The following is a 26,822-nucleotide window of genomic DNA, read 5'->3' as shown; positions in this document are numbered from 1 at the left end:
AAGTATGAAGCATACACTGTACACGTACACATGATAGATAGATACATACATACTTACAGAGTGCAAAAATAATGGGTACAACACTTAAAATTTTCAATATTCAATGCTGGCGGTTCGAATGAAAATTCTATATTTAACCATGGTAAAATGTGAAGATATTGTCTGAAAAGTTGCAAGGTTAGAAAAGGTGACAGTTTGTCCTCAGCTGATCAATCACTCGTGATAGGGTGTACATCGAGTGTTACACTGCACTGCTGTAGCATTTGAAACATGTCCAATGCCTAGCCTGTGGTGTGTTGTATGTTACAGTGTACATTTTGGTTAACCGATTCAGGGCAAATATCGTATTTTTAGTCGATGTAGGAAGCACACGTTTTTCTCTTTCTTGCAAATTGCTTTGCACAGGCTGACATCTCTCAAACGAAAAGAAGCCATATTATAAAGCGAAGCATTTATTGTTTACAGATAACCTGTAATAACTAGCTAGGGACGTCCTTCACCTCAACGGAACTCACTTGTGTTGTCGTGGTTACCAGTTGCAACGTTGTCGTGTGTGTTGAAAATTTGTTGCGTTAACGTGCAGCGTTAATGATCATATCGTCATATTGTAAGCAATATTATTATACCAAAATGTGTTACTTATAGATCAATTCTGCCAGTTTCCGCATTGACTATTTCTTGCGAGGCCACATTTTTCGCGATTTTATTATTTTTTCCTCGAATACGCAAAAGAAAGTTATGGGTCTGGGTAAAAAACATAGACACTTGGAGAGTGACAACAAGGCGCGGCCAAAATTGTTTTTGGAGGTCAAGATGATTTGTAATTTATAACGAGTGACGTGTACCTGTAGGTTAAAGGTCATGAGTAATTTTTATTAAACCATGATAGTTACTACATTTATTTTCATTGCCTGCAGTCAAAACAATAGGTATATTTCAACTCTATCTTTATCTGATGAATCTCATCGTCATCCCGTTTTATTGGGTTGTGTCGTTTGCGCATGCGTTTCTTTATAAATTAATTTTGGAATGCCCCTTCTATTTTTAGCTTGTGATCGAATTCAAAGTTTTCCTCTGAGTCTCCCCTCGTCGATAGAAACATAGATTCCAAGCACTTGTAACAGACCAGCCTGATAATTACTGTGTGAGTTCGCGTATTTTCATACTAGAATTTAGCAACATTCCGATAAGTAAATTTTATTATCCGCGTTTGCAAGACTTGTACGTACGTACAAGAGTCAAAAGTTGAACAAAACAACAATTCGGAGAAAAGTAGGGTTTCTGCGAATCTGTGAGCAACCAGAAACGATTGTTTGGCTAACAAGGTTAGGCCTGCTGAAACCGGTAAGTCCGAGTTCGTTATAACAACGTAAAATCACCTTTAGAAGATCTTAGAATAATTTACTATGACCACATAACTTAGTAAAATTAGAAGAGATTCTTGGACGATATTCAGACGATATTATTGTTTTTATAAAAGCGTCGTTGCATGTGTTTAGTAGGGAAAAACCCACATAATTACCATGTACGATTGGTACCTTTCAAACACAGTAGAATTGGACCATACAGTGTCTCACTCTCTTCCCTTATTGTCAGACTAAATATTGAGCTTACTTGGAAGGAAATGGTGATATGGAATCACTTTCAATTGGTGAAACCCTTCTATGTTCAATTCAACAGAACGTCGGACGTTGTTATAAAGCTGAATGCATAAATAGCGGACGATAGCACCCGAAACACTGCCAAATGATTTTATCAAATTATGGCGTAAATGAGCAGTTTGTAAAACAAAACTAGACACAATGACTACCCCAATGATTTCTGTGAATGATTTGCATAATGAAACTGACATAAACACGTACATCGAAACCAATAATTAGTTTAAACTGATCAAACCCCATGGATGTCACTAGGGGAGAGCCATGGTGAAACACAGACCAAGGCAGACAACAAGTTGAGGTTAGCAATATCCAGACTAATGTAATATAATTTTAATTAGACAATTTACTGCAATCTGATTTAAACGCCAAACCCAACATTTTAATTACCATAATAACAGTAGTTAGTAGCTCAAACAAATGACCCCCCCCCCCGACATTGTCGTTGTTGTGGCTACCACTGGTACCATCACCACCACCACCACCACCATCATCGCCCTGATCATCTTTTGTTGTAATGTATTTATTTCACTTATACTTTCAATACCTTAGGAAATACTACTGACGCTGTGTTACAGGGAGACTTCTGAAACATGGCCAACAAGTTGGACGGACTCACCGATCTTTTTATGTGCTGGTCAGATGATATCACTCAAGGTATTAAAATATTATTTAAAGCTACACTAGCAGCAACAACAATGTTTTTTAAACTGTTTTGTGAAATAAAATGACTCAATCATAATTTCATACACCCTGCACAGTATTGAATCCCCTGTGGGTAAATATATTTGTATATCAGTTATGGTAAAGTGTATCAAACCAAATTCATTTTTGGGTCCACACCAAAAAATCAGCTTCCTAAATAAATGAATAAAAATTTCAATATATTTCTAATCTACTTATAGATCACACAAAACCTCTAATTGACATGTACAATGTCTAAGTGTTGGTATTTTAACTATTTTCAATGAAGATGTTGTTTGTTGTATGTTCAAAATAATAATACCCCAATAATTATGAATGCTAGTGCAGGTTGGTTAAAGTTGCATATATAATCATCAAAAATGTCGAATAGATTTCAATATCTATATCTCACACTGTCACTATTGTCATTGCTTTTATCTATCTCTTCCTTATTCATTGTGATCATTTGAGATTACTGTCGATCAAAACTACACAGCAGACAAACAAACAAACAAACAACAATAACAACAACAACAAGCTATCCTTCCTAAACTTAGAATATCATTCAACAGATGAATTTAGAAGATTAGTGAAGTGGTGTGGCGGTAGTGAAGGTCCTCTAAAGAAAAGAATAGCAGATGATATACTGAAAGAAAGGGAGGCTTATGCCTTGTTTGAGAAATTAAAGGAAAGGGGAGATATATCCACCCAAGACCCTGGATTACTCATCACATTATTTGGTAAAATACAGCGTACAGACTTGGTGGATCAAGTTAAAGTGCGATATGCTTTAGGGTTTGACAATGATGTTTCAGACGAAGACCTTAAAAAATGGGTTAAGATTTGGAATGGTAAAGGCAAACCAGAAGGCACACAATGGATTCAAGGAGGTATGAGGTATATATATGATATAAACTAATTGTTGTTGAATATTGTGTATTTGTCTCTCTTGTCTGTCATGTTCTTGAAATTATGGGATATATGAGATATTATATGATATATGTTTCGTGGGAAATGTGGTGTACTACTGTTTTGTGATTCTGTGATATTGATAGCTTTGATGGCTTTAAAGGCCAATGTTTCAATCCCAGGCTTCACATTCATGTTATGTTATTATTACATAGCATTATTCTTTTGTTGCAGACTATATATCTTTGTCAGAGAACTCATTTTTACATCTAATGTGTAATGCTTTTTCAAAGTGGGCCTTTAAGAAGTGCTTGGAAGAGACACCCAATAATGGCATAACCAGTTAAGGGAATTGCTATAAATGTGTTTATATCTTAACTTATTTCTCCTTGTGGTCGTCTTCTTTACAGGTAGCTCATGGGATCAACCTGATGGCTGTCCAAATTGGGCTACGAGAGAGCCTGGGTTACAAGTGATGGAAGATGATAATGATCATTAGATGCAGACACTAGCTGAGATGAAAGTGCATCACTCAGGTGCCATATTTCCACTCAACCACAATGCAAGAAAAAAACAACACACTTTACTGATTTGAACAAGAATCAGGAATTGGTACATTGAATTTCTTTGACATAAACCAACTAAAAACAGTAGATTTTTAAAACCTTCAAAACATCCACCTTTCTTTTCTTTGAATGTATCAATGCTACATATTAGGGTTTATTCAAAAGTGTATGCAAATTATAGTACAAGAAAAGGTTGAATAATTTTATCTATTGATTTAGGGTTTGCCTTTTGTAATTGTAGTGATCAATGCCACCATACGGAATAAAGATATTTTACGTATCAGTGAGTCATACACTGGTCTTAGAAAGTGGTCTTCTTAATTTAGACTTCTCCAATTTACAACAGATGTACTTGATTGAAGCTTTCAGTTGTTCATGAACAAGAAACGCTATTGCCATCATTCACATTATGTTATGGAATAAGTAATTATAATGATCTACGAATACTCTCACAATATATACAATTTATACTTTTTCAAGGCAGAGCCAAAGTCTGTAGAGTTACTGACAGGCAGCTATTGACCAATCAGCAGGTGGGGAACTGTTCTGTTTTGCAGAACTTAAAGTTTCTGCATAATATAAATCACAAACACCTAAGTGGTAAAAAGTTTACCTTGTGGAATAACCTAAAAAGAATATACGTACTGACAATGAAAGGGTGATATTAATGAATCAAATTAAAGGGCACAGATATTGCTAACCAAAAAGTTTGTATATATTGTATAAAGTAGACTGTAAGATACATTGTTCCTTTCCGCCCTCACCCGACGTTGACTGATGTGTGGGGCGTCCCATCATGGTGTACGTTACAGACTATGTATAAAGTTGCAGTATCATTGTGTGAAATAAACTCAAGTGAGTGTGGTTGTTGTTTTTGACCTAAGCTTGACCTTAATGACCACTGTACTTGAACTCTGATATTAAAATGATTATTCATTTCAATGTAAAGCATCTCTTATTATCTCTTCTTTGACATCGCAAGGAAGATAGCGTATAATGTGATGTCAAAATCATGAAATGACTTCAAAACCCAGTTTATGAAAATGTCTCTTAACTAGAATGTCTCCTTTAAGGAAGGGGGGTACCAGGGACTCAATGTCAGCCTCTGAAGGAGAATCCTCATGAGTTCTGATGGAAATAATAAGTGTACACTTAATAACTATAAATCCCACAAATGTGAAATGTACAGAATAATCATTTTATTTTAACTTTTAACACGATAGTTACTAATATGTACATGTTGTCATTGGTAACCAATATTGTGAATTTAACTTGGTGTTTAATTCACTATGACAAAACATGTCATGTGAGAAAGATAACGTTATAAACTTGTACATGTTCTGTGAATTAGGAGGAAATATGTCATAAAAGTCCACAATAATATAAGATATGTGAAATAAGTTTATTATCAAAACACAAGCACCATAACATGATTAGGATTGTTTCAAGCAGTGAATGCTAATCTAAACATCATCTTTTCATTTCTTGAAGTAAATAAAATAAACTTACAAAGGCAATACTCTATAATATATTTTAAACACTCATTTTGCAATTGCCCACATATTTTAAGATGTTGAATCTGTGAAGGTAGTAGGAATTTATTTTGATAAAGTCATGAAATATACAAACACCACTAATGAAAAAAAATGTCAAAGAGTTTCATTTCAATGTAAAATATTTCAGATAGTACCATGCACAAGCCAAGTTATTGTCTTTGAACAGAAAATATGGATTATATACCCTGATTGTTCTATGTTATGACAATACATGTCTCCATCACTGGTTGTGTGTTGCATGAAACAAAAGTTAAATCATTCCAAATTGCGAACATCTGTCTTGATTTTTCATAAATTTTGTTTGGGGAGGTATAATTATATTATTCCCCAATATTTGTCTTCACTCAGCTGGAAAATACTTTTGACTTCTGGGTTTTGTCACTACAAGTCTAGCAAGTCTGACAAGGTCACGTGTATTTTCCTTGGCTGAATGAAGAAAAATACTTGGGAATAATATCTAAGTATAAGTGTATTTAACAATTCATAATGTGCTTTATAAAAAATTCAATGAATGTGCTCTATCAAAACACATAAAATGAAACAGCAATGGGCAAGTTTAGTCGATGTAAGTCATGGATGTAAGTATACAGGGGTGCTTTAGCGCCCTCACTCGGGCAATGGCTCAGTACTTTTGTTTTCACAGGGTACACGGAAACACCTGTAGTTCGATGTACATGGTATTCATTCGATTTGGAGAGCAATGGTTGTGTACAATGGAGACTAGTAAAACATTTTTGTAAAATGAAAGACCTTACACAGTACACTTCTTCAACAAAATACATTTGGCCTAGTCTATTGCAACTTACATCTGACAAGAATTATCAATAAAAAAGTCAATGCACCATTAACATACACATTTTTGATAATGCCCAGTAAAGTAATATCAAATAAGAGAAACATACCAAAATCTCTATTGCATATTGTATTTGTGCTCTTAACCCAATATTTCTCTGAATTACATGTAACATTTGATGTAATCTAAAAGTTTATATCATTGCAGTGGAATATGAACATTGCATTCATTTGAGGGTTTTCAAAGTTGAATACTTGTTTCCAACTGTGAGAAAATGGTGACTACATCAAGTGAAAATAAAATTGAAAATTTTCTCCAAAAGCAACTCAAATTCACACTTTAGCACCTGCAAAATTGTAATGCCCCTGATGAGGTAAGATAATATAGCACTTTTAGTGGCTTATTAGCACAATTTGCTTGTTGAAAACTCATCAAAAGATAAAACATTCCGATGTAATATAAACTGAAGCCTGAGGGGGTGGGGATCGAGGTGGCATGCCAAAATTAAGAGATTTTCACGGTTACATCAAAATATTGCTATACATTAAAGGGGCACCAGCTGAGTTTTGTTTTTGGGGTGAAGTGTTTGCTATAGAGTAAAAGATACCAGTCATATTCTGATTTGTGAAATATATTGAATCATCACTTGTTATTGGATACATAACTCAAATCTCGTATTTCGGAATAACATATAAATAATACAATGATATAATTTAGTGTACGTATACCAAAATGTCAGGGAAACTACTATAAATGACATTATTAACTACACCAGAATAAAATTGTGGTGCACTGAAGGCATGCATTGACATTAACATTATACTTGCAACCTTTGATTATGGTTTTTATGAAAGTATATTCACTTACATCTAACAGGTCATAAACTCAGGTTGTGCCACTTTAATGAGTATTGTTTCTTAAGGGTTAACTACAAGGTATGTTATAGGCTTGAGGTGTACCACTGTAGAGAGTTGCCTGCTGTACAGAGGTGTACCACTGTAGAGAGGTGTACCACTGTAGAGAGGTGTATCACTGTAGAGAGGTGTGCCTCTGTAGAGAGGTGTACCTCTGTAGAGGTGTACCACCATAGAGAGGTGTACCACTGTAGAGAGGTGTACCACCGTAGAGAGGTGTACCACTGTAGAGAGAGGTGTACCACTGTAGAGAGGTGTACCACCGTAGAGAGGTGTACCTCTGTAGAGAGAGGTGTACCACTGTAGAGAGGTGTACCACCGTAGAGAGGTGTACCACTGTAGAGAGAGGTGTACCACTGTAGAGAGGTGTACCACTGTAGAGAGGTGTACCACTGTAGAGAGGTGTACCACCATAGAGATTTCCTACAAATAACATATGCTGTCTTTATCGTTGTCATAGTGACTGAAATATTCTTTATATACATCCTTATTACACATATTAAACACAACTTTTGGAAATGAGGTCATTTGCATACAGCGTAACCAGGATATGGTATCTTTGACATCACTTTGTAAAAATATATATTGACGGTATAATATGAGATGTAAATTATGATTGCCAATATCCCATTATACCATACATAACTAACTGATTTGGTAAATACAACTACTGTGTATCCTTCTGTTGATACGTATCAAAATTATTTCATAGTATCTTTTCTCTTGGAAAAATATGCCATATTATATTTCATACTTTATGGTACAATTTGACATGAAAATCAATATCATTTATGTATTTGAAATATGTAAATGATTATTTTAAAAGCAGAATAGACCTTTTGCTGTTCCATTCAGAAACTTATCAGCCTGCCCTAATAAAGGGAAGGAAAGGGAGATTAGACCGTGCCGACAACAACTGATCTGTCAGTCTACGTCTATGCTCTGTAGGACAAGATAGGTGTAGGCGAAGTACTGATATGTGCCTTGAATTCTTGAAATTTTCAGCATCTTGCTTTTAGACATAAAGTACAACAAATACTGCTTTCTCATTGCAGCCATTCCTATCCATCGTATACATCTATGTCCCTTCTTTCATGCTTTATGCCGTTTCTGGTTCTTCACCAATCTGGTAAAAATATGGTCTGTCATGGAAGTGATGTTCTCTCTTCACATGAGCAATAATTCCACCTATTAAAAGTCTTTCTCCATAGGACACTGCATCAGACCTATCTTTGGCAAGACCAACCTCAATCAGCCAGTCTATGAATGCATCACCTTTGAATACATTCTTGTACACTCTTAGTCGATACCTACAAATGAACAATACTTGGCATATTTACTTGTTGTACATATATATTGTCATCTTGAAAAATCAGATGATATTGACTCATATCTCTTCTTTTTTCTTTCTGTACATCATGGACCGACACACATACACACAGACACACACACACATACAGATACAGATACAGACACACACACACAGAGACACACACATACAGACACACACACACACACACTCCATTGCTGCCACACAAACACACCCTCTTTCCCTCCCTCCCCTCACTCTCCCCTCCCTACCTCCCAATCTCTCTTCGTCCCTCACACAAGTACATACCTCAGGTCTTGGAGTAATTCCTGTTGACATCTTTCTTTATGATACATTTTGAACTGTTCACAGGTAAAATTGACTTCATTACTCAGATCTTCTGGTTTGGGTAGTCTTACTTGTTCTGCACCATACAAAAACTTACGCCATCTACACAAATCATAATAAATTAAGTATAGTTTCAATACTCTCCATGTACACTGGATAATAATTCTTTTTGAGTTCACGATGCCTCGTACTCTCAAAAAATCTTCAATCTTATTTCTATGGTGGTGGCGGTGGTGAGGGTGGGGGTGGGGGGGGAGATATGTTTTTGTAATTTGCAATGATGTAAAATGATTGACGCTAGGATTTCACTTTTTTTGAAAGTGAAATGTCAAGGCATAGATCAAGAATTGATAATTATAAACGTTGCCGAGAATCCTTAAATGAATACATGTATATGTTGACCATAAGTAAAGAGCTCTTGTGGACAGATCTTATGGTTCAATGCCAAAATAAACGTACTGTAATATTTACATTTGCAAACTTTCAACCATCAAAAGTTATCAAACTGTAGGAGGGTATGGTCACCACTTTGGATAAACCACATAGGGTCAGATTATGTCTGTGAATAATGAATATTGATAATCTATATGAATGTTGCAATGGCTATTTTGGCTCCATTTATGGAAAATATGAATTCGGTTGTGATGGCCATCATCTACACTACAACCTTCGGAAATAGACTGGCATGGAAAGGCAGATTTATATGGTTTAGTGCTATGATATCAAATCAAAGTCCATAGACTATACAGGTAACTGTGTTTATGTATGACAATAGTATTAGTAATAACATGCATAGTTGGTGAATAGTGAAAGTACCCTAGACAACATGAAATTATAGTGAAATAATGAATCATGTGGTTTTGATAATATGGATGCATGCATACATTCAGATATGATGTGTGTACATAATGTACCATGCAGGGTTGTTTTGATAATACAGAATAATGAATAAATACTGATATACATGTATATAATAATCCCATGCATGAAGTATTGTTATAAAAATGAAGAATTTGTCTGAACCTACCTTGACGTATTAGTATTAATTATATGACATGATGGTGTACAGTGTATCTATCAAATTTGGCTTTGACCTTGCTGCTCTTTCCAAGTATTCAAATTCACTCCCTGCCATTGTCAACAGCTATCTTGCCATAATTCCACTCGGGCAGGCCACTTGGCTAGTCAAGTGTAAGCAGTGTTAAAGCTAATACCAGTGTGCACTTGGGTTAGCTCTAGCACCTGATATGTGTATAGTATAATTGTACATTCTAGTTTGTCAGCAGCTTTGAAGTTTGAGTATGCACACTCTGGCATAAGTAATTTATTATATAATGCACATTGGTAAAAAGATGAAAGTAATGCAGTTGGGACAGGTGGTAGGAGAGGGGTCTGCATTCAACTGATGCAAAAGCAGACTAGCATGCAAGTTTTATATTTGATGTCTTGCTATCTGAGTGTCCACTGTTAGAGTTAGGACTAGTTGAATCTGATGACAATTTCTGGAGTTGCTGATGAACTGCTAAGCATTCATGCAATACCTGGAATCTGTGTTATCACTGTTTACCCTGGCTAAACATGTTTCTTTACCATATATCTCAGAACACTGGCAATAATGGTGTTATGTACATGTATACTTTTCAGTAACACCACCAGCATATTTCTGTGCTACTTGAGGAAACCACATCTGAAAGGGCACTAGCATGTTGAACTTTGTCAATGGGAGTACAGAAGTGGGGTGCCAAGATAGCTGCAGACAGGGTGCATATTCAAATTACCATGTGTACTTTGAGTATAAAAGCACTAAAAGTTGGAAAACCCAAAACTTGATAGATACATTGAATGGAATGACAAAGACGTCAATGACAAAATAAATGACACCAAAAATGAATGACTCAACATACATAAACCATAGACACTGACAACGAAGTATACACACTGTACGCTTACAAAACACAATAATAATTGTGAATACTGATGTCATCGAGAAAGATATACCTACGACCGATGAATGCTACTACATAATCAAACTCTAGTGAAATCCTTTTATTGCAAAGTGAGCATTTAAAATGATAGAGATATCTATAGTTAGTGATTTTAATGTAAGAAGGAATTATTACAGAAACAATATGGATAATGAAACAAAAAGGACCATCTCATTAGATCTGAGAAAAAAGCCTGTTTTGTGTTCATAAGAAAGGACCATCTCAATAGATCTAAGAGAAAGCCCTTTTTCTATTCATAGTCCATATACCAGCATAATTCAAAAAGTACATTTTAAACAATAAATATTAACTACCAAAAACTTCAAACAAAGCTTTCTAATAAGATAATTGCACTATTTATACATGCGTATGCAGAATTTGATGACATGCAATGGTAAGGTTATAGTAAGTAATGAGATGATGGCCTTCGTACATTAAGACATAAAAGCTTGCATAGAATGACCTGCATGGGTGGAAAACTATGGCAACAATATTTTCACAGATCAACACATAGCTATTAATAAAACAAAAACAGAAAATATTGCAGTTGTGTATACATACATACATACATACATACATACATACATACATACATACATACATTCATCCATCCGCCCTCCCCTCAGCCATCCATCCATCCATCCACTCATTCACCCACCCACTCATCCATTGATCCATCCATCCATCCATCCATCCATCCATCCATCCATCCAACACACACACACACACACACACACACACACACACACACACACACACACACACACACACACACACACACATTTTACATACTGCGTAAGTTTATAATACACAAAGGTTAAAGGGGCAAATCACACAACATGATATTATTTAGGGGTATGATAAAGTCTTACTGGCTGTACATCTATTCAAGTAACAATGGAAGTGATGGAACACATGAAAGGGTAAGCTGTACAAACAACTAGACAGCGTTAAGTAGCCAAGATGATACAGTTGATGTGATATAGCTGACAAGATGTGGCAAAAATGATGTAGCTGACGTGATCAGTTGACACAGTATATACATAATACAGTCGACATGATACAGCAGTCAACATGAAATATCTGACTTGATGCAGTCTTTACACGATACATGGGACATGATACAGTGTACACATATATGACAACATAAGATGGTTAGTGTTAAAAAGTTTTGAAATGACACCTACCTTTTAACAAATGGCATAATTACATACTGAGTATCAAATCCAAAACATGCCAAGACAAAGAAACTTTGACCAAATAAGAAAACACTATCCAAGAATTCAACCTCCACATAAATTCCTGATCTGGTTTCATTGAATAACCTCCAGAAACACAAGAATAAACCCTGTAAAAAGTGGAAATGCAAAATATAAGATTAAATGATATATCTTTCTGTTTTATGATTTCGTATTACAATTGGAATTAAACTGCAAAAACAAGACTCTGCATCTTCCGATATGTTTGGGTCTTTCATTAATCATCTTCTGTTTGACATTGCTATCTTGTACCTATATTTCCTCTTCAATTTCAGGCCATTCTATCTTGTACCTATATTCCCTCTTCTGTTTCAGGCCATTCTATCTTGTACCTATATTCCCTCTTCTTTTTCAGGCCATTCTATCTTGTACCTATGTTCCCTCTTGTTTTTCAGGCCATTCTATCTTGTACCTATCTTCCCTCTTCTTTTTCAGGCCATTCTATTTTGTACCTTTATTCCCTCTTCTTTTTCACGCCATTCTATCTATCAAATGTTCTAATAACTACAGACTATATTACACCAAACTGATCAAATCTTCATTGCAACTGGTCGTGTCTAACATAATCTATGGTTGCCACAAGCAATATGCTAAAGTACCATGTAAATGTATATGTATGACTTTCAAACATTATCAGACGTCAACTTATATGAAGAGTGATTTTTACATGGCCCATATACAACATTGTATTTTACATGTTACTAAGTGGGTTATTTGATATATGTATGTCCCTTCAAAGCCAACAGTGCAACATGCAGATTTAAGTTTTTTAACCTATGGTATTAAATTGAATGTATTTCATACTCAGAGTTCACCTTTGACCCAAACAATGTAAATCTAACGTAACAGTACTTACTATTAACATAGAGAGTATTTGTAACAGCAATAATACTATATGTCGGCCCATCTGATGTCTTTTAATGGCAGATGCTACTTCATCAACTTCAGCACTAAGTTGTGTTATATTATTCTCATAATTACGTAGCAAATGTCGACATCTTCTCTGTTGAGCTTCGTCACATCTTGAATTACGTTGACAGGTGTGTTCTGCTATATTTTCAATGTCAACTACTAATTCTGGTAGTCTGTTGGTATCGCTGGAGTTGACTACTTCTCTGTTGTTATCTTCATCATTATCTCCATACCCGGATTCTTTGCTAGGATCTGATGAACACAGAAAAAGGATAAAATATCCACATCATTGAGGAAACTTTTTTGCATTTATTTGATTAGGACAGGGATAAATCCCAGGTTATTAAAGTACTGTTATCATATCTGTGGAGCCACAATGGTTAGATTATTGTTTTTCTCTGGACTTACTTTCTATAGCATGGCCAGACAGCTGGTTTTTTAAACACATAATTAGGCCTCTCACACATACTAAAATTGCACATTTTGATTGGTCAATAAATCACATGGACATTTATTGCCGTATATGGGCATGCTGCATACCTAGGCAACTATTAACTCACATCAAGGGTTTTCGACAGAGGTTATGGAATTCAACATCCTCAATATTTCAATATGGCTGCTTTTAGGTGACATGTTGACGTACAAGACAATGATATAGTACTTCCTTCAAGTTCCTACAAAGGGCTTAATTGGAAGTAAGAATGATATCAAGCTCTCACCTGAATATTCATTTACTTCATCGTTTAACAAATTAACAGTAGTTTCGTTATCACTTCCAGAATCTTCATCGTCTATAGATAAGTATTCATTTCTTCTAAATCTATCATTTCTTTGTAATATCACCAAGGTAACCGTTGTTATGATGATGTTTAAACACAAAATACATGTTGACATAATAACCTGAAAAAAATACATGACGAGGTGAAATTGTGAAAACAGAAACTGTTAATTAATGATTGAAAATAGTGATCTATCTAAGGGATGGTCGCACAATGTCACACAAGCTCAAATAAGCAAACACTGCTAGTTCAGGGAGTCTGCAGGCTATGCAATTGTTGACCTTCATTTTCACACTTCTAAACAAATTTTGACAGAAATGTTTTGCTTCTTCAGTGATAACAGCTTTTAATATTTACTACTGAGATGTTGATACGTTTATAAAAAATTTCTTCTAATTTGAGATATGGTGATGGGTTTCTAATGTGTTTACCATCATATTTTTACATTACATCAATCATAGTGGTGTGACCGCTACAGTTTTCATTATAGTTTACATCATATATAAATGTTTGATGTCACACTTGTGAATGTTCGTTTAGGGAAGAGGGGGTTTTGACCTAAGCGAACGATGTTTGTTTGTTGACCTAAGCGAACGATGTTTGTTTGTTGACCTTGTGCGACATTATGTGATTGTCACCTAGGATGTACTCAATCATACTAGCTAAAATAAATATTTCATTTATGTTGAAGTGTGATGGGTACCAGAATCTTTCAGTATACTCAGTTATGAGGCTGGGTTTTCCCCCAGGAGGAGGTTTCCTTTGATTATAGTAAATACTTAATACATAATGAAGAACGCCCTCTATTGACAGCACTTCACATAATTATGTATGCTCAAAACATGAAAACAGCCCATAATAGTATATTGTTCAGCCATTTCCAGTCACTTTAAATTTTCCATTTTGCATTTCAACAATTTTCCTATGATTACTGATGAAGCCCAAGAAGTACATTGAAGTAAATGGAAAAAAAAAATTATGTGAGGTCTTATTACATGAATCCCGTTCTGACATCTGAAAATTATTACGGATGAAATTTATGACTGCACACTTCAGGGTCTGTTAACAGATTGACCAAGTATTCAGAACATGAGCCCTGCCCATACAGACACATAAGCCTACTAAGGGGTCATAGGTGTCCGGAAGCTCACTACATAACTTACTCAAGTCAGACACAGTATAAATATTGTCATGGCAACACATACCTGTAGATATCCATACTGAAATACAGGATCAACATCTCCAAGTTTTTCCTTTCTACTAACTATCAACAAGATACCAACACAAAAAATTGTAAGCCTGCAAAGGAAAAGTTCACCATCAGAAAATTCAAAAACACAAAATAGCTATTTTTGATGGTATTCTCTAGTAACTCAACGCCATCAACTATAATTGACTTGTGTCCAAGAAATGCAAATTAAGTAGTCTTTCCATCCCCACACATAATTTTTGAAACTTTTGTGACCTGCACTGATTGTAATGCCTACCAGCCCATTCCTATTTATAAATATATTTCTACTAAAAGAAGACATGGTTTATCTTACTAAGGGTCAAGGGTCAGGTGCTGCACATCTTTGGAGCACACATGTTTTGGGATGCTTTCAAACAAGACTTTGACATTATAATTCAACAGTTTCATGTTCTTTTTTCCAGTTTTACGTGTAATCCCAAGGTATATCGTGGTTTAAATTGTTCTCTTGTACTGAGTTCCTTCTCTTTCTGTCTCTCATTGCTTAGTAAAACACAGCAGTCATCAAGTTACATATGTACATCAGGGTCTCAAACAGAATGGACTACTGTATTTACTATACAATGAGGAACAGGAAGAGAAGCAACTTGGTACAAAAGAACATGTCAAACCAAGATATACCTTGGTATTACACACGATGCTTTAAACCCCCCCCCCCAAAAAAAAAATTTTGCATTTTGCTTCTAAAATCTTGTGTATCAATACTCAAAAAAAGTCATTGCACACTAAAGTTGCAGAGCACTGAGCTTTAATCAAATTCTCTTTTCACTGATTAGTTAATAATAGATATATAGTCATAGTTAGAATTATTTCTGTCATACATTGGTAGTGAGTATAATTAAACCTATCATGCAAGATTACTTTAGTTGCTAAAGTTTAAAATTTTTCACAAAAATCATTCTCAAATTGGAAAATCGATGCATTATCATGTATATAATGTATAATACTCACCCCCAGCCATAGAGATAGAACCAGAACCTATGTCTGATGACATAGCACATACTTTTACAGCGTATGATACATAATGCTAGAGCTATCATAGATGTCCAACACCGTGATCCAAAAACTCCAACCAGAAATGATACAAACTGTATATAGTGTTGCCATGGTTTATTATCATCGCAGAATTGATATAGAATTATCCCAATACAAGCAATTAACTGCAAAATACAGAGATTGAGTAACTGAACATTTCACTGTACATTTATAGTTGCCATCTTATTTTACAATTATATATAAGTCTACGTCAGGGATTCCTTATCCTAGAATACAGTCTCATGGGGATTTTGTCCTCACTTTCCCCTACTATCGATATGCCTGGCATTTTGCTGTAATGGTTGTATAGTCAAACGTAACTTTAGATTACAATTTCCTGCAGTGACATTGAAAATGGTAATTATGTTTATATCATATAGCTCAACCTTCCAAGTTGGTTCTAATCATGTGGTGATGCACTTGACGTCATCTCATAACGGGTAGATTTAAAAAAAAACAAATAGGAATTTGTGCATGTTTTCTGGCCATAACTCCATTACAGCAATAGATCGTTAAGCAAAATGTCAGGTGTGGTTGGTGAAAAGAAAGAGCCAAATCCCCACATGACTGGAATCTAGGCTGGCTAGGGATTCCTAAGTGTATTGTTAGTGCTATTTATCACAACTCTCACTGAGCCCATCTGTCTCTACTCCCTATCTTCTTCCCAATAACCATGGTAAAACTTGCAAATACTAATAAATGACATGAGTTGAAATTGATAGAAATTTCAATTATTACATTTAGTGTTGGTTGTTGACAGAGATTTTTGGAATATGGTGAAAAAGTTACATAGAAATAGAACTAAAATGATACTGAATAATAAGTGCATATGATAGATTTTTTTTTGTCAATTTGTATTACATGTAGGTATGAACTCATGATGTGATTTGAATATGCAATATTCTGGTTATCTATTTTATAGATAGATATTTTTAAAGTGTTGTATGAGGGCACCCGGCATGGCAGAGAAAGAAGTTAACACAATTCAACAAACTAAAATGGTTCCTAACAATTACACCATCAGAAATAAAATATTAACCTTAATAATACATGGACTAGTTGTGAATGCTTTTGACTTTGGCCTGGAAACACTGGAAATTTGTAATTTTTTGAAAGTTTCTATTTTGGCCTGTTTCACAACAGTGTCCCTAGTGGCAACACTTTATAACCTTTTGTCTTTCTAAAAACATGAGAATGGAATATTCCAAGTGTAGTTTTACTTCTAAATAAGCATATATGATTATGAGTGTTTAACAAACCTTAACTCCAGGATACTTCCTCTAATCTATCATTCATATTTACACAACCTGTTCACCTCATTTTTATTACAACATATTATATGCATGTGAAAATTAAACCAGTTTAATCCAATCATGAAATAATGCAATGTATCGATCACATAATAAGATTGTTGACTTTATATTATTTTCAAGGTACCCAGGTGACACGTTTTCAGAAAATAATGAAATTACACCCATATGATATAGAATTTACAGAAAATAGTGAAACTACACCTAAATGATTTAGAATTTTACATTATATTCCCAAAGAGATATACCAAGTGCCTTACCCAAAGTGCCAATAAACTAAAGAACTACGTGAACCGTCCATCTAGTCAGTGTCGGACTTTATATGGAGTGAAAAAAGTTAGAAAGAAGTCAAAACATAATTTATGTTTTCAAGATATTTACAAAGACGTCAGAGTACTGAGGTACAGTACATCATAGTACATGCAGAAAGGTTATCTCTGTCAAAGGGGAAAAGCCACTCCAGGTAATGAAGGCATTTTTATAAACTTTGGGTTTCGGAGACTCATTATGGTGTTTTTCAAATCACATAAATTTCATATGAATGCCAAGAAATGACAAATTGGAACTTGTTTCACATTCATTGTCCGAGCAGTGGTCCAGCATTGCATCATGGGAGTTAACAGATATACATATGTATTAGATGAATAATAAATATCCATGACTCTGTCTAGTAGTGAGCACTTAGAACTCATGAATATTCATTTTTACATAATGCATGTCTGCTAACTCCCATGAGGCAACACTGGACCACTGATACATGTATTAGATAGTCAGAGAACAATAAATGTGAAACAAGGTTTAATTTGGTGTTGCTTGGCAATGGTGCGAAAATTCTGTGATAGAAAATCATGGAACACTTTTTGAAAATTCTTGACATTATGAAACAGCAGTATTTAAAGTAAACAATGCTAGTCAAAAGGACACTAAATCAACTGAATTAACAAAAATTATGATATGATAACATGGGTCACAGACAAGTTATCTGTGCATGGGTACACTTCATTGTGGTACACCCCTGATGATGCTGATGACACATTAGCAAAAATTTGGCATTCACTTCCAAGTAATTTTTAGACTCAGTGAGTAAACATTTTGATTACTAAAATGGGTACACTGGTTATTATTCTATCAGGGAAAACTATTGACAACTTTGTAATCACATTTAGTTTTGCATACTATCTTTCATACTCTTTAGTGGGTGAGCTGTATTAAAAATTCAGGTTGTCAATCTTTGTAATGTCTGTTGATAAAACACTTTATTCTGTACATAATAAGAGAATGCACATGATAACTCTACAAGTATTACATTTAACTGTCTACTTATAGGTAGATAGAGAAAGTGGCTACAAACATTCATGATTTTCTTTGTGATCTTCTATTTGGTGAATAGACAATATCAGACGACATAGTGGACACTGAAATGTGTGAATACAGTATTTTTTCATTTGTAGTATTAAAAGTTTGTTGAACTCACATGTGCAATCACCAGATTGACAGTTAGATTATGAGGCATCCATTTAGACCTTCTACTGACTATGAATATACCCAGTACCCATACCTGGAATAGAAAGATATATATTATTACAATCTGAACTAATTCTAAATATTCTGGCTGTATTAACTAGCCAATTCAGATTTATTTCTACCTTTAGTACACTTGTATTGATTACTGATATCAACTTAAAGGAAAAGTCCAGTTAGACTTATTTCTGTTTTTAGTACACTTGTATTGATTACTATTGTCAACTATTACTATTGGAAAAGTATAAAATATTGCACAAACATGGCTATAAATATCCCTCTGCTGAAACAGACACAGTGCACATGACTATAAATATCCCCCTGATGAAATAGACACAGTGCACATGACTATAAATATCCCCCTGATGAAATAGACACATGGCTATAAATATCCCCCTGATGAAATAGACACAGTGCACATGACTATAAATATCCCCCTGATGAAATAGACACATGACTATAAATATCCCCCTGATGAAATAGACACATGACTATAAATATCCCCCTGATGAAATAGACACATGACTATAAATATCCCTCTGATGAAATAGACACATGACTATAAATATCCCTCTGATGAAATAGACACATGACTATAAATATCCCTCTGATGAAATAGACACATGACTATAAATATCCCTCTGATGAAATAGACACATGACTATAAATATCCCTCTGATGAAATAGACACATGACTATAAATATCCCCCTGATGAAATAGACACATGACTATAAATATCCCCCTGATGAAATAGACACATGACTATAAATATCCCTCTGATGAAATAGACACATGACTATAAATATCCCCCCTGATGAAATAGACACATGACTATAAATATCCCTCTGATGAAATAGACACATGACTATAAATATCCCTCTGATGAAATAGACACATGACTATAAATATCCCCCCTGATGAAATAGACACATGACTATAAATATCCCTCTGATGAAATAGACACATGACTATAAATATCCCCCCTGATGAAATAGACACATGACTATAAATATCCCTCTGATGAAATAGACACATGACTATAAATATCCCTCTGATGAAATAGACACATGACTATAAATATCCCTCTGATGAAATAGACACATGACTATAAATATCCCCCCTGATGAAATAGACACATGACTATAAATATCCCCCCTGATGAAATAGACACATGACTATAAATATCCCTCTGATGAAATAGACACATGACTATAAATATCCCCCCTGATGAAATAGACACATGACTATAAATATCCCTCTGATGAAATAGACACATGACTATAAATATCCCTCTGATGAAATAGACACATGACTATAAATATCCCCCCTGATGAAATAGACACATGACTATAAATATCCCTCTGATGAAATAGACACATGACTATAAATATCCCCCCTGATGAAATAGACACATGACTATAAATATCCCTCTGATGAAATAGGCACATGACTATAAATATCCCTCTGATGAAATAGACACATGACTATAAATATCCCCCTGATGAAATAGACACATGACTATAAATATCCCTCTGATGAAATAGACACATGACTATAAATATCCCCCTGATGAAATAGACACATGACTATAAATATCCCTCTGATGAAATAGACACATGACTATAAATATCCCTCTGATGAAATAGACACATGACTATAAATATCCCCCTGATGAAATAGACACATGACTATAAATATCCCCCTGATGAAATAGACACATGACTATAAATATCCCTCTGATGAAATAGACACATGACTATAAATATCCCCCTGATGAAATAGACACAGTGCACATGACTATAAATATCCCCCTGATGAAATAGACACAGTGCACATGACTATAAATATCCCCCTGATGAAATAGACACAGTGCACATGACTATAAATATCCCCCTGATGAAATAGACACAGTGCACATGACTATAAATATCCCCCTGATGAAATAGACACAGTGCACATGACTATAAATATCCCCCTGATGAAATAGACACAGTGCACATGACTATAAATATCCCCCTGATGAAATAGACACAGTGCACATGACTATAAATATCCCCCTGATGAAATAGACACAGTGCACATGACTATAAATATCCCCCTGATGAAATAGACACAGTGCACATGACTATAAATATCCCCCTGATGAAATAGACACATGGCTATAAATATCCCCCTGATGAAATAGACACATGACTATAAATATCCCCCTGATGAAATAGACACATGACTATAAATATCCCCCTGATGAAATAGACACATGACTATAAATATCCCTCTGATGAAATAGACACATGACTATAAATATCCTCCTGATGAAATAGACACATGACTATAAATATCCCCCCTGATGAAATAGACACATGACTATAAATATCCCCCCTGATGAAATAGACACATGACTATAAATATCCCCCCTGATGAAATAGGCACATGACTATAAATATCCCTCTGATGAAATAGACACATGACTATAAATATCCCCCTGATGAAATAGACACAGTGCACATGACTATAAATATCCCCCTGATGAAATAGACACATGGCTATAAATATCCCCCTGATGAAATAGACACAGTGCACATGACTATAAATATCTCCCTGATGAAATAGACACAGTGTTTTGAAACAGAAGGGACATAAGTAAAACAGAAATGAACAAACTAAGGCATAAATATAGTTGACAGGATTATTCATATTTCAACAACTACCAGCACTTGTAATGTATCAAGTTTTATATTTACCAGTAGTGTTGTCACATCAATGATTTATGACAATTATTTACTGGCAGTCTAGTCACCTGTGGTAGTTTTTTTGGTGGTACATTTTCATGCTTTAAAATTATGTACACGGGGGTGGGGAAGTTCTCCTGTGTGTGTGTGTGTGTGTGTGTGTGTGTGTGTGTGTGTGTGTGTGTGTGTGTGTGTGTGTGTGTGTGTGTGTGTGTGTGCTTGCATGTGGGGTGGGAATTTTTCCTGTCAGTGAAAGACAAATTTTTAAAGAATTTATTAACATCAGTTAGTGTACGTGTGCTGGATGGAAGTCCACTGTAATGCTATAGATGTACAATCATCATTGCACTACTGATAACAAAACCCGACAGTACAAAGATAACCAACTATCATCATTGGGAGGCCTTCTGGCAGTACAAAGATAACCAACTATCATCATTGGGAGGCCTTCTGGCAGTACAAAGATAACCAACTATCATCATTGGGAGGCCTTCTGGCAGTACAAAAATAACCAATTGCTACTTACACAACATCCTGTACCAATGATACTAATATAAAGTGATGCTTGTGCCACTAAGGATTCATACATATCTGGGTTATCTATAGGTAATGCTTCCATTGTTGCTGACACAAACATCAACGGTGCCGACAGGAATGTTCCCACAACCATACCCGTAGCAATCTATAACAAGAATATAATATTTCAATAAAGTTAGTCTGACATATTGTACTAGGTAACTAAGTTATTTATTTCCCTTATACAATGTACATACAGACATGGTGGGTATTGATCGAGTGTCAGAGAGAATTAAATACAGACAGAAATATCAGGACATTTTGCATATTAATTAAGACCATATTTCAGATCTTTATTTATCCTTCACCACGTACAGAATGCCTTATTTTGCTGACCATATAGAAGTATTAATTAAACTGCCAACAGAAATGTTTCTACCAACAGCAAATTTACCAGTAAGGATCTAATATCAAATTTTATATAAGTGAGTCTCACATCAAAATGGTCAACAATTCTCATCATATATTTCCTGTACCAGTACAGATACACTTATTGTGCTGATCATATTTCAATGAGAAATACTATACAAACGGTTTTATGTGGTATGGTCAATAATGTGCCTACCCTAATATCAACAGACATCTGTTGAAAACACATTTTATTAACATAAGCTTTGCATATGGCACTGTATACTACATTTCAGACTCTCTAATTTTGACATATCTTGTTCCATTGATCATATTACATATATTAATATGTTTGAAAGCTGTATCATTTTTCCAATTTCTTGTGAAATATGAAAATTAATATCTTAAGAATTTGCTGGTACTTTGCAAAAGGAAACATCAAAGAAAGTCCTTTGAAAATGAGGGAAAACAGATCAATGCCTGTAAAGTGAGGGGGGGGGGGGAGAACAAGCGACCTAATAAAAACTAACTATATAGCGAGGGTCTATATCAAAGCAAGATTGAATAAAACATGAAACATCCACATAAAATCACACGTCCCCTGATGGCACTCTCTGAATATTTTTGTTCCGTCAATGGAAAAATAAGCTCTGGCGTGCGAGAATTATTACAAAAAAAATATTTCTGTTTCATCAGATTGCTGATATAATCACTTTAAATGACAGAAAGGTTGTTGTATATATCTATGGTAACATCTGATACAGAAATTATGACCAGATCTTATACACACTGATGATTTTATTAGATTGCAAACAGCTGTTATCATGCTGTGATAAATTAAAACAAGCTATTCAATGATTCATATACAACTGTGGATACAGTTTGAATCAATCATTTAAAAAAAAAAAAAATTCGATTTTCAACAACAATTTTTTCCTGCTGTGAATGATATTAATTTTCAAATAATTTACATTTTGGATCTCCTTAATACTATTATCAATATTCCAACTAATGATAATTTTCTTTCAAAATTCTTGAATTGTTTTCTCATAATGTAAGGTACTTCTTTGAACTCTACTCTTCGCAGCATTGTACTGTATATTCATAATCTAATACTCACTGGAATACAAAAAAGATGAAAACTAACTACGTAAGTAAACAATGGCTATCTGAAATTTGACTGATCTTTATGTTCATTACACACTGTGTGTATATACATGAATGTACTTACAAGCCCTTCACTAACATCGTACAACGTAGCATAGACATAAACAGTTGGAGCTGTAGGAAACGTTCCATAGATGAATGCATATGTACTCAAGGCATCAGTCTCATTACTGCTGCCACCAGCATCCATTGCACTGACTATAGCCCTTGATAACAGTGGTAAAAATATCCTGGACAGCAAGAAAGGAAGAATGCAGAAATATAATTCACCACTTTGACATGCACAAATTAATTAATTTACTCACTGATGAATCTTTAATTACCTTTTTTCTTTTTGATGCAGCTAATCAGTTTAAGGAGAACAATGTACAATGGCTCAATGACACATGGTATCATGTAGTTATAGCAAGTATACAATATTCAAGTTATAGGAATAGTATGAACATCAAATCACAACATTTTCATTTGAAATGACCTGTATAGTACAAACTGGAGTCTACATGTAGATGCTATGAACTTATATTATTGCTGAAATGGAAGTCAAAATGATGACAACCTTGGAGACCGAAATCATGAGACATACTTCAGAAACAAGTAAAATCATATACTTACGATTTTGCTGCTATCAACACAGCGGGTATAACAAGGGACAAACTAGCAGCTTGTTGAATCTTGCCGACAAGTCCAAGTCCCAGGTAAAATAAAGCTGTTGCATTGAAAGAGTCACTTAAAACTTGTAAAATTTCATCAAATACAAGAGGTATTTTGCCGTTAAATATGAAATGAAATATCAATCCTATAAATACAAATAATAAAATTGGATTGCTGATAATTTTCTTGATGACATTCCAGGTGAGTTTACACATTCCTTGCTGGTGTCCCTCTCCGGAACGACTTCTCTGGATTTCCAGGAAAACGAATCCGATTGGATTAAGGATAGCAAGACTGATAGGTGCAAATAAGTAGAGATAATTGATGTATTCTGGATGTGTATCTTGATACAAAGCCTTGATGATAGGATAACCCAATGCAAAGTCATTACTCTGTGTACTAAAGATAGCATATAACCCTGCATTTCCAACTTTCACAGGTCTGCCCAGTATGATTGTGAACAGGAACACCAAGAGAAATACTATAGCTTTGGCTACAAATACACTAGACCAGAAAAGCCAGTTTACAATTGAAAAATCCAGTTCTATCATTGCTTTGAACAGCAATGCTGGTAGTGCGATGTATGATACATACAGACCAATCCCTTTGGATTCTGTTGGTGATATTACACGTGTTCGCCCAGCAATGTATCCTATCAAAATGATAAAGAAACATTGTATGATGGCTGGATACAAGTTCTGTAAGGTTACAGGGGAGCCGGATCCCATGGTGATGGTCTATTGCACACACAGATATACTGTAAGAGAGAGAGAGAGAGAGAGAGAGAGAGAGAGAGAGAGAAAGACAAAATAAATGCTATATGAATTCACAATGTAGTATATTTAAATACATAATACCATACATCACCTAAATTAATGTAATTAACAATTAAAAACCATGACAACAGATAGAGGTCATTTAAATGTACACATAATTACTTTTCTACAAGACTTCTAAATGTGGTAATTAACTATTACCAAATTAATTGCATCAACGTGACATTTTCTATAAAGGGCAATTTAAATAATTGGCTGCATTGTCTAGACTATAGTAAATGAATCTATAATATTCTGTCACATCAATGCTATTCACTAAAAGTGGTGAAACGCCAAAATTCATCTCAAATTACTGAATTTGAAAATATTGTAGACAGTAGTGGTATAATATCAAGATAGGTTTTCTGTCAAATCTAGTATACTGTACATTTACCATGCAGTCATTTAAAACAAAAAAGATGGAATATACACTGTGGTCGTTCTACGTCACGACAACTTGTGTCTATGTCACTGGTTCTGCTGTGTTTGAAATACGAGTCAAAACGTTCAAAATTACCATAACTTTCTCAGATTTCTCTTTGATATTACTGGCACTGGTATGATTATGTTATTCTCCAATATTTTTCTTCATTCAGCCAGAAAATACTCGTTACCTAACGGTTATCACTACTTACTGACAAAGATCCCTTAGGTCACTCGTATTTTCCTTGGCTGAAAGAAAAAAATATTGGGGACTAACATCTAATTGTAATAATGTGTGTTGATCACAGCTTAGTCATTGTACCTTGCTAGATTAATATGTTCTTACTAGAATGTATATGTTCATGTACTGTCTTAGCTCAGACACTTCCCGGCCTTATTGAGTTGACATACTGGCTTGACAGTACATATAGCCCAGAGACTTGGCTATCTGACTTGACATACTGACTTGACAGTATAGCCCAGAGACTTGGCTATCTGACTTGACATACTGCCTTGACAGTATAGCCCAGAGACTTGGCTATCTGACTTGACATTACTGCCTTGACAGTATAGCCCAGAGACTTGGCTATCTGACTTGACATTACTGACTTGACAGTATAGCCCAGAGACTTGGCTATCTGACTTGACATACTGCCTTGACAGTATAGCCCAGAGACTTGGCTATCTGACTTGACATTACTGGCTTGACAGTATAACCCAGAGACTTGGCTGTCTGATTTGACATACTGACTTGACAGTATAACCCAGAGACTTGGCTGTCTGATTTGACATACTGACTTGACAGTATAACCCAGAGACTTGGCTATCTGACTTGACATACTGCCTTGACAGTATAGCCCAGAGACTTGGCTATCTGACTTGACATTACTGGCTTGACAGTATAACCCAGAGACTTGGCTATCTGACTTGACATACTGGCTTGACAGTATAGCCCAGAGACTTGGCTATCTGACTTGACATACTGGCTTGACAGTATAGTCCAGAGACTTGGCTATCTGACTTGACATACTGACTTGACAGTATAACCCAGAGACTTGGCTGTCTGATTTGACATACTGACTTGACAGTATAACCCAGAGACTTGGCTGTCTGATTTGACATACTGACTTGACAGTATAACCCAGAGACTTGGCTATCTGACTTGACATTACTGGCTTGACAGTATAGCCCAGAGACTTGGCTATCTGACTTGACATTACTGGCTTGACAGTATAGCCCAGAGACTTGGCTATCTGACTTGACATACTGGCTTGACAGTATAACCCAGAGACTTGGCTATCTGACTTGGCATACTGACTTGACAG

General features: G+C 35.1%; 2 protein-coding genes across 3 annotated transcripts; one reads left to right on the top strand and one right to left on the bottom strand.

Annotated features, from left to right (window-relative positions):
* Positions 1 to 1,103: 1,103 nt before the first annotated feature.
* On the top strand, positions 1,104 to 4,504 carry LOC144434510 (uncharacterized). 2 transcript variants are annotated; one of them, XM_078122970.1, is made up of 4 exons: positions 1,104 to 1,344; positions 2,211 to 2,315; positions 2,915 to 3,232; positions 3,662 to 4,504. In XM_078122970.1, the coding sequence occupies exons 2-4, from the start codon at positions 2,252 to 2,254 to the stop codon at positions 3,748 to 3,750; spliced, it is 471 nt and encodes a 156-aa protein (XP_077979096.1). In that variant the 5' UTR covers positions 1,104 to 1,344; positions 2,211 to 2,251; the 3' UTR covers positions 3,751 to 4,504. The 2 variants fall into 2 exon arrangements, with proteins under 2 accessions (XP_077979096.1, XP_077979097.1); XM_078122971.1 differs by having other exon boundaries at positions 2,915 to 3,239.
* Positions 4,505 to 8,044: 3,540 nt separating this feature from the next.
* On the bottom strand, positions 8,045 to 24,963 carry LOC144434548 (lysosomal cholesterol signaling protein-like; the record flags this gene model as incomplete). The annotated part of the gene is given in 12 exon segments (XM_078123014.1): positions 8,045 to 8,390; positions 8,699 to 8,839; positions 11,910 to 12,070; positions 12,838 to 13,133; positions 13,266 to 13,304; positions 13,613 to 13,793; positions 14,878 to 14,971; positions 15,873 to 16,081; positions 18,741 to 18,824; positions 22,044 to 22,199; positions 23,673 to 23,838; positions 24,221 to 24,963. Coding segments are annotated over 12 exon segments (2,481 nt in total), but the record flags the coding sequence as incomplete, so codon positions are not given.
* Positions 24,964 to 26,822: the final 1,859 nt, after the last annotated feature.

The sequence above is a fragment of the Glandiceps talaboti genome, chromosome 4 (assembly GCF_964340395.1).
Source record: "Glandiceps talaboti chromosome 4, keGlaTala1.1, whole genome shotgun sequence".
Taxonomy (NCBI): domain Eukaryota; kingdom Metazoa; phylum Hemichordata; class Enteropneusta; family Spengelidae; genus Glandiceps; species Glandiceps talaboti.
This window is presented reverse-complemented; position numbering and strand designations above follow the sequence as displayed.

Bases quoted from the DNA above. Each gene is read 5' to 3' on its own strand.
- LOC144434510 (XM_078122970.1), top strand. From the start codon at position 2,252: ATGGCCAACAAGTTGGACGGACTCACCGATCTTTTTATGTGCTGGTCA. The intron at 2,316-2,914 runs GTATTAAAATAT...ATCATTCAACAG, and splicing joins GTCAGATGATATCACTCAAG to ATGAATTTAGAAGATTAGTG. The intron at 3,233-3,661 runs GTATGAGGTATA...TCTTCTTTACAG, and splicing joins CACACAATGGATTCAAGGAG to GTAGCTCATGGGATCAACCT.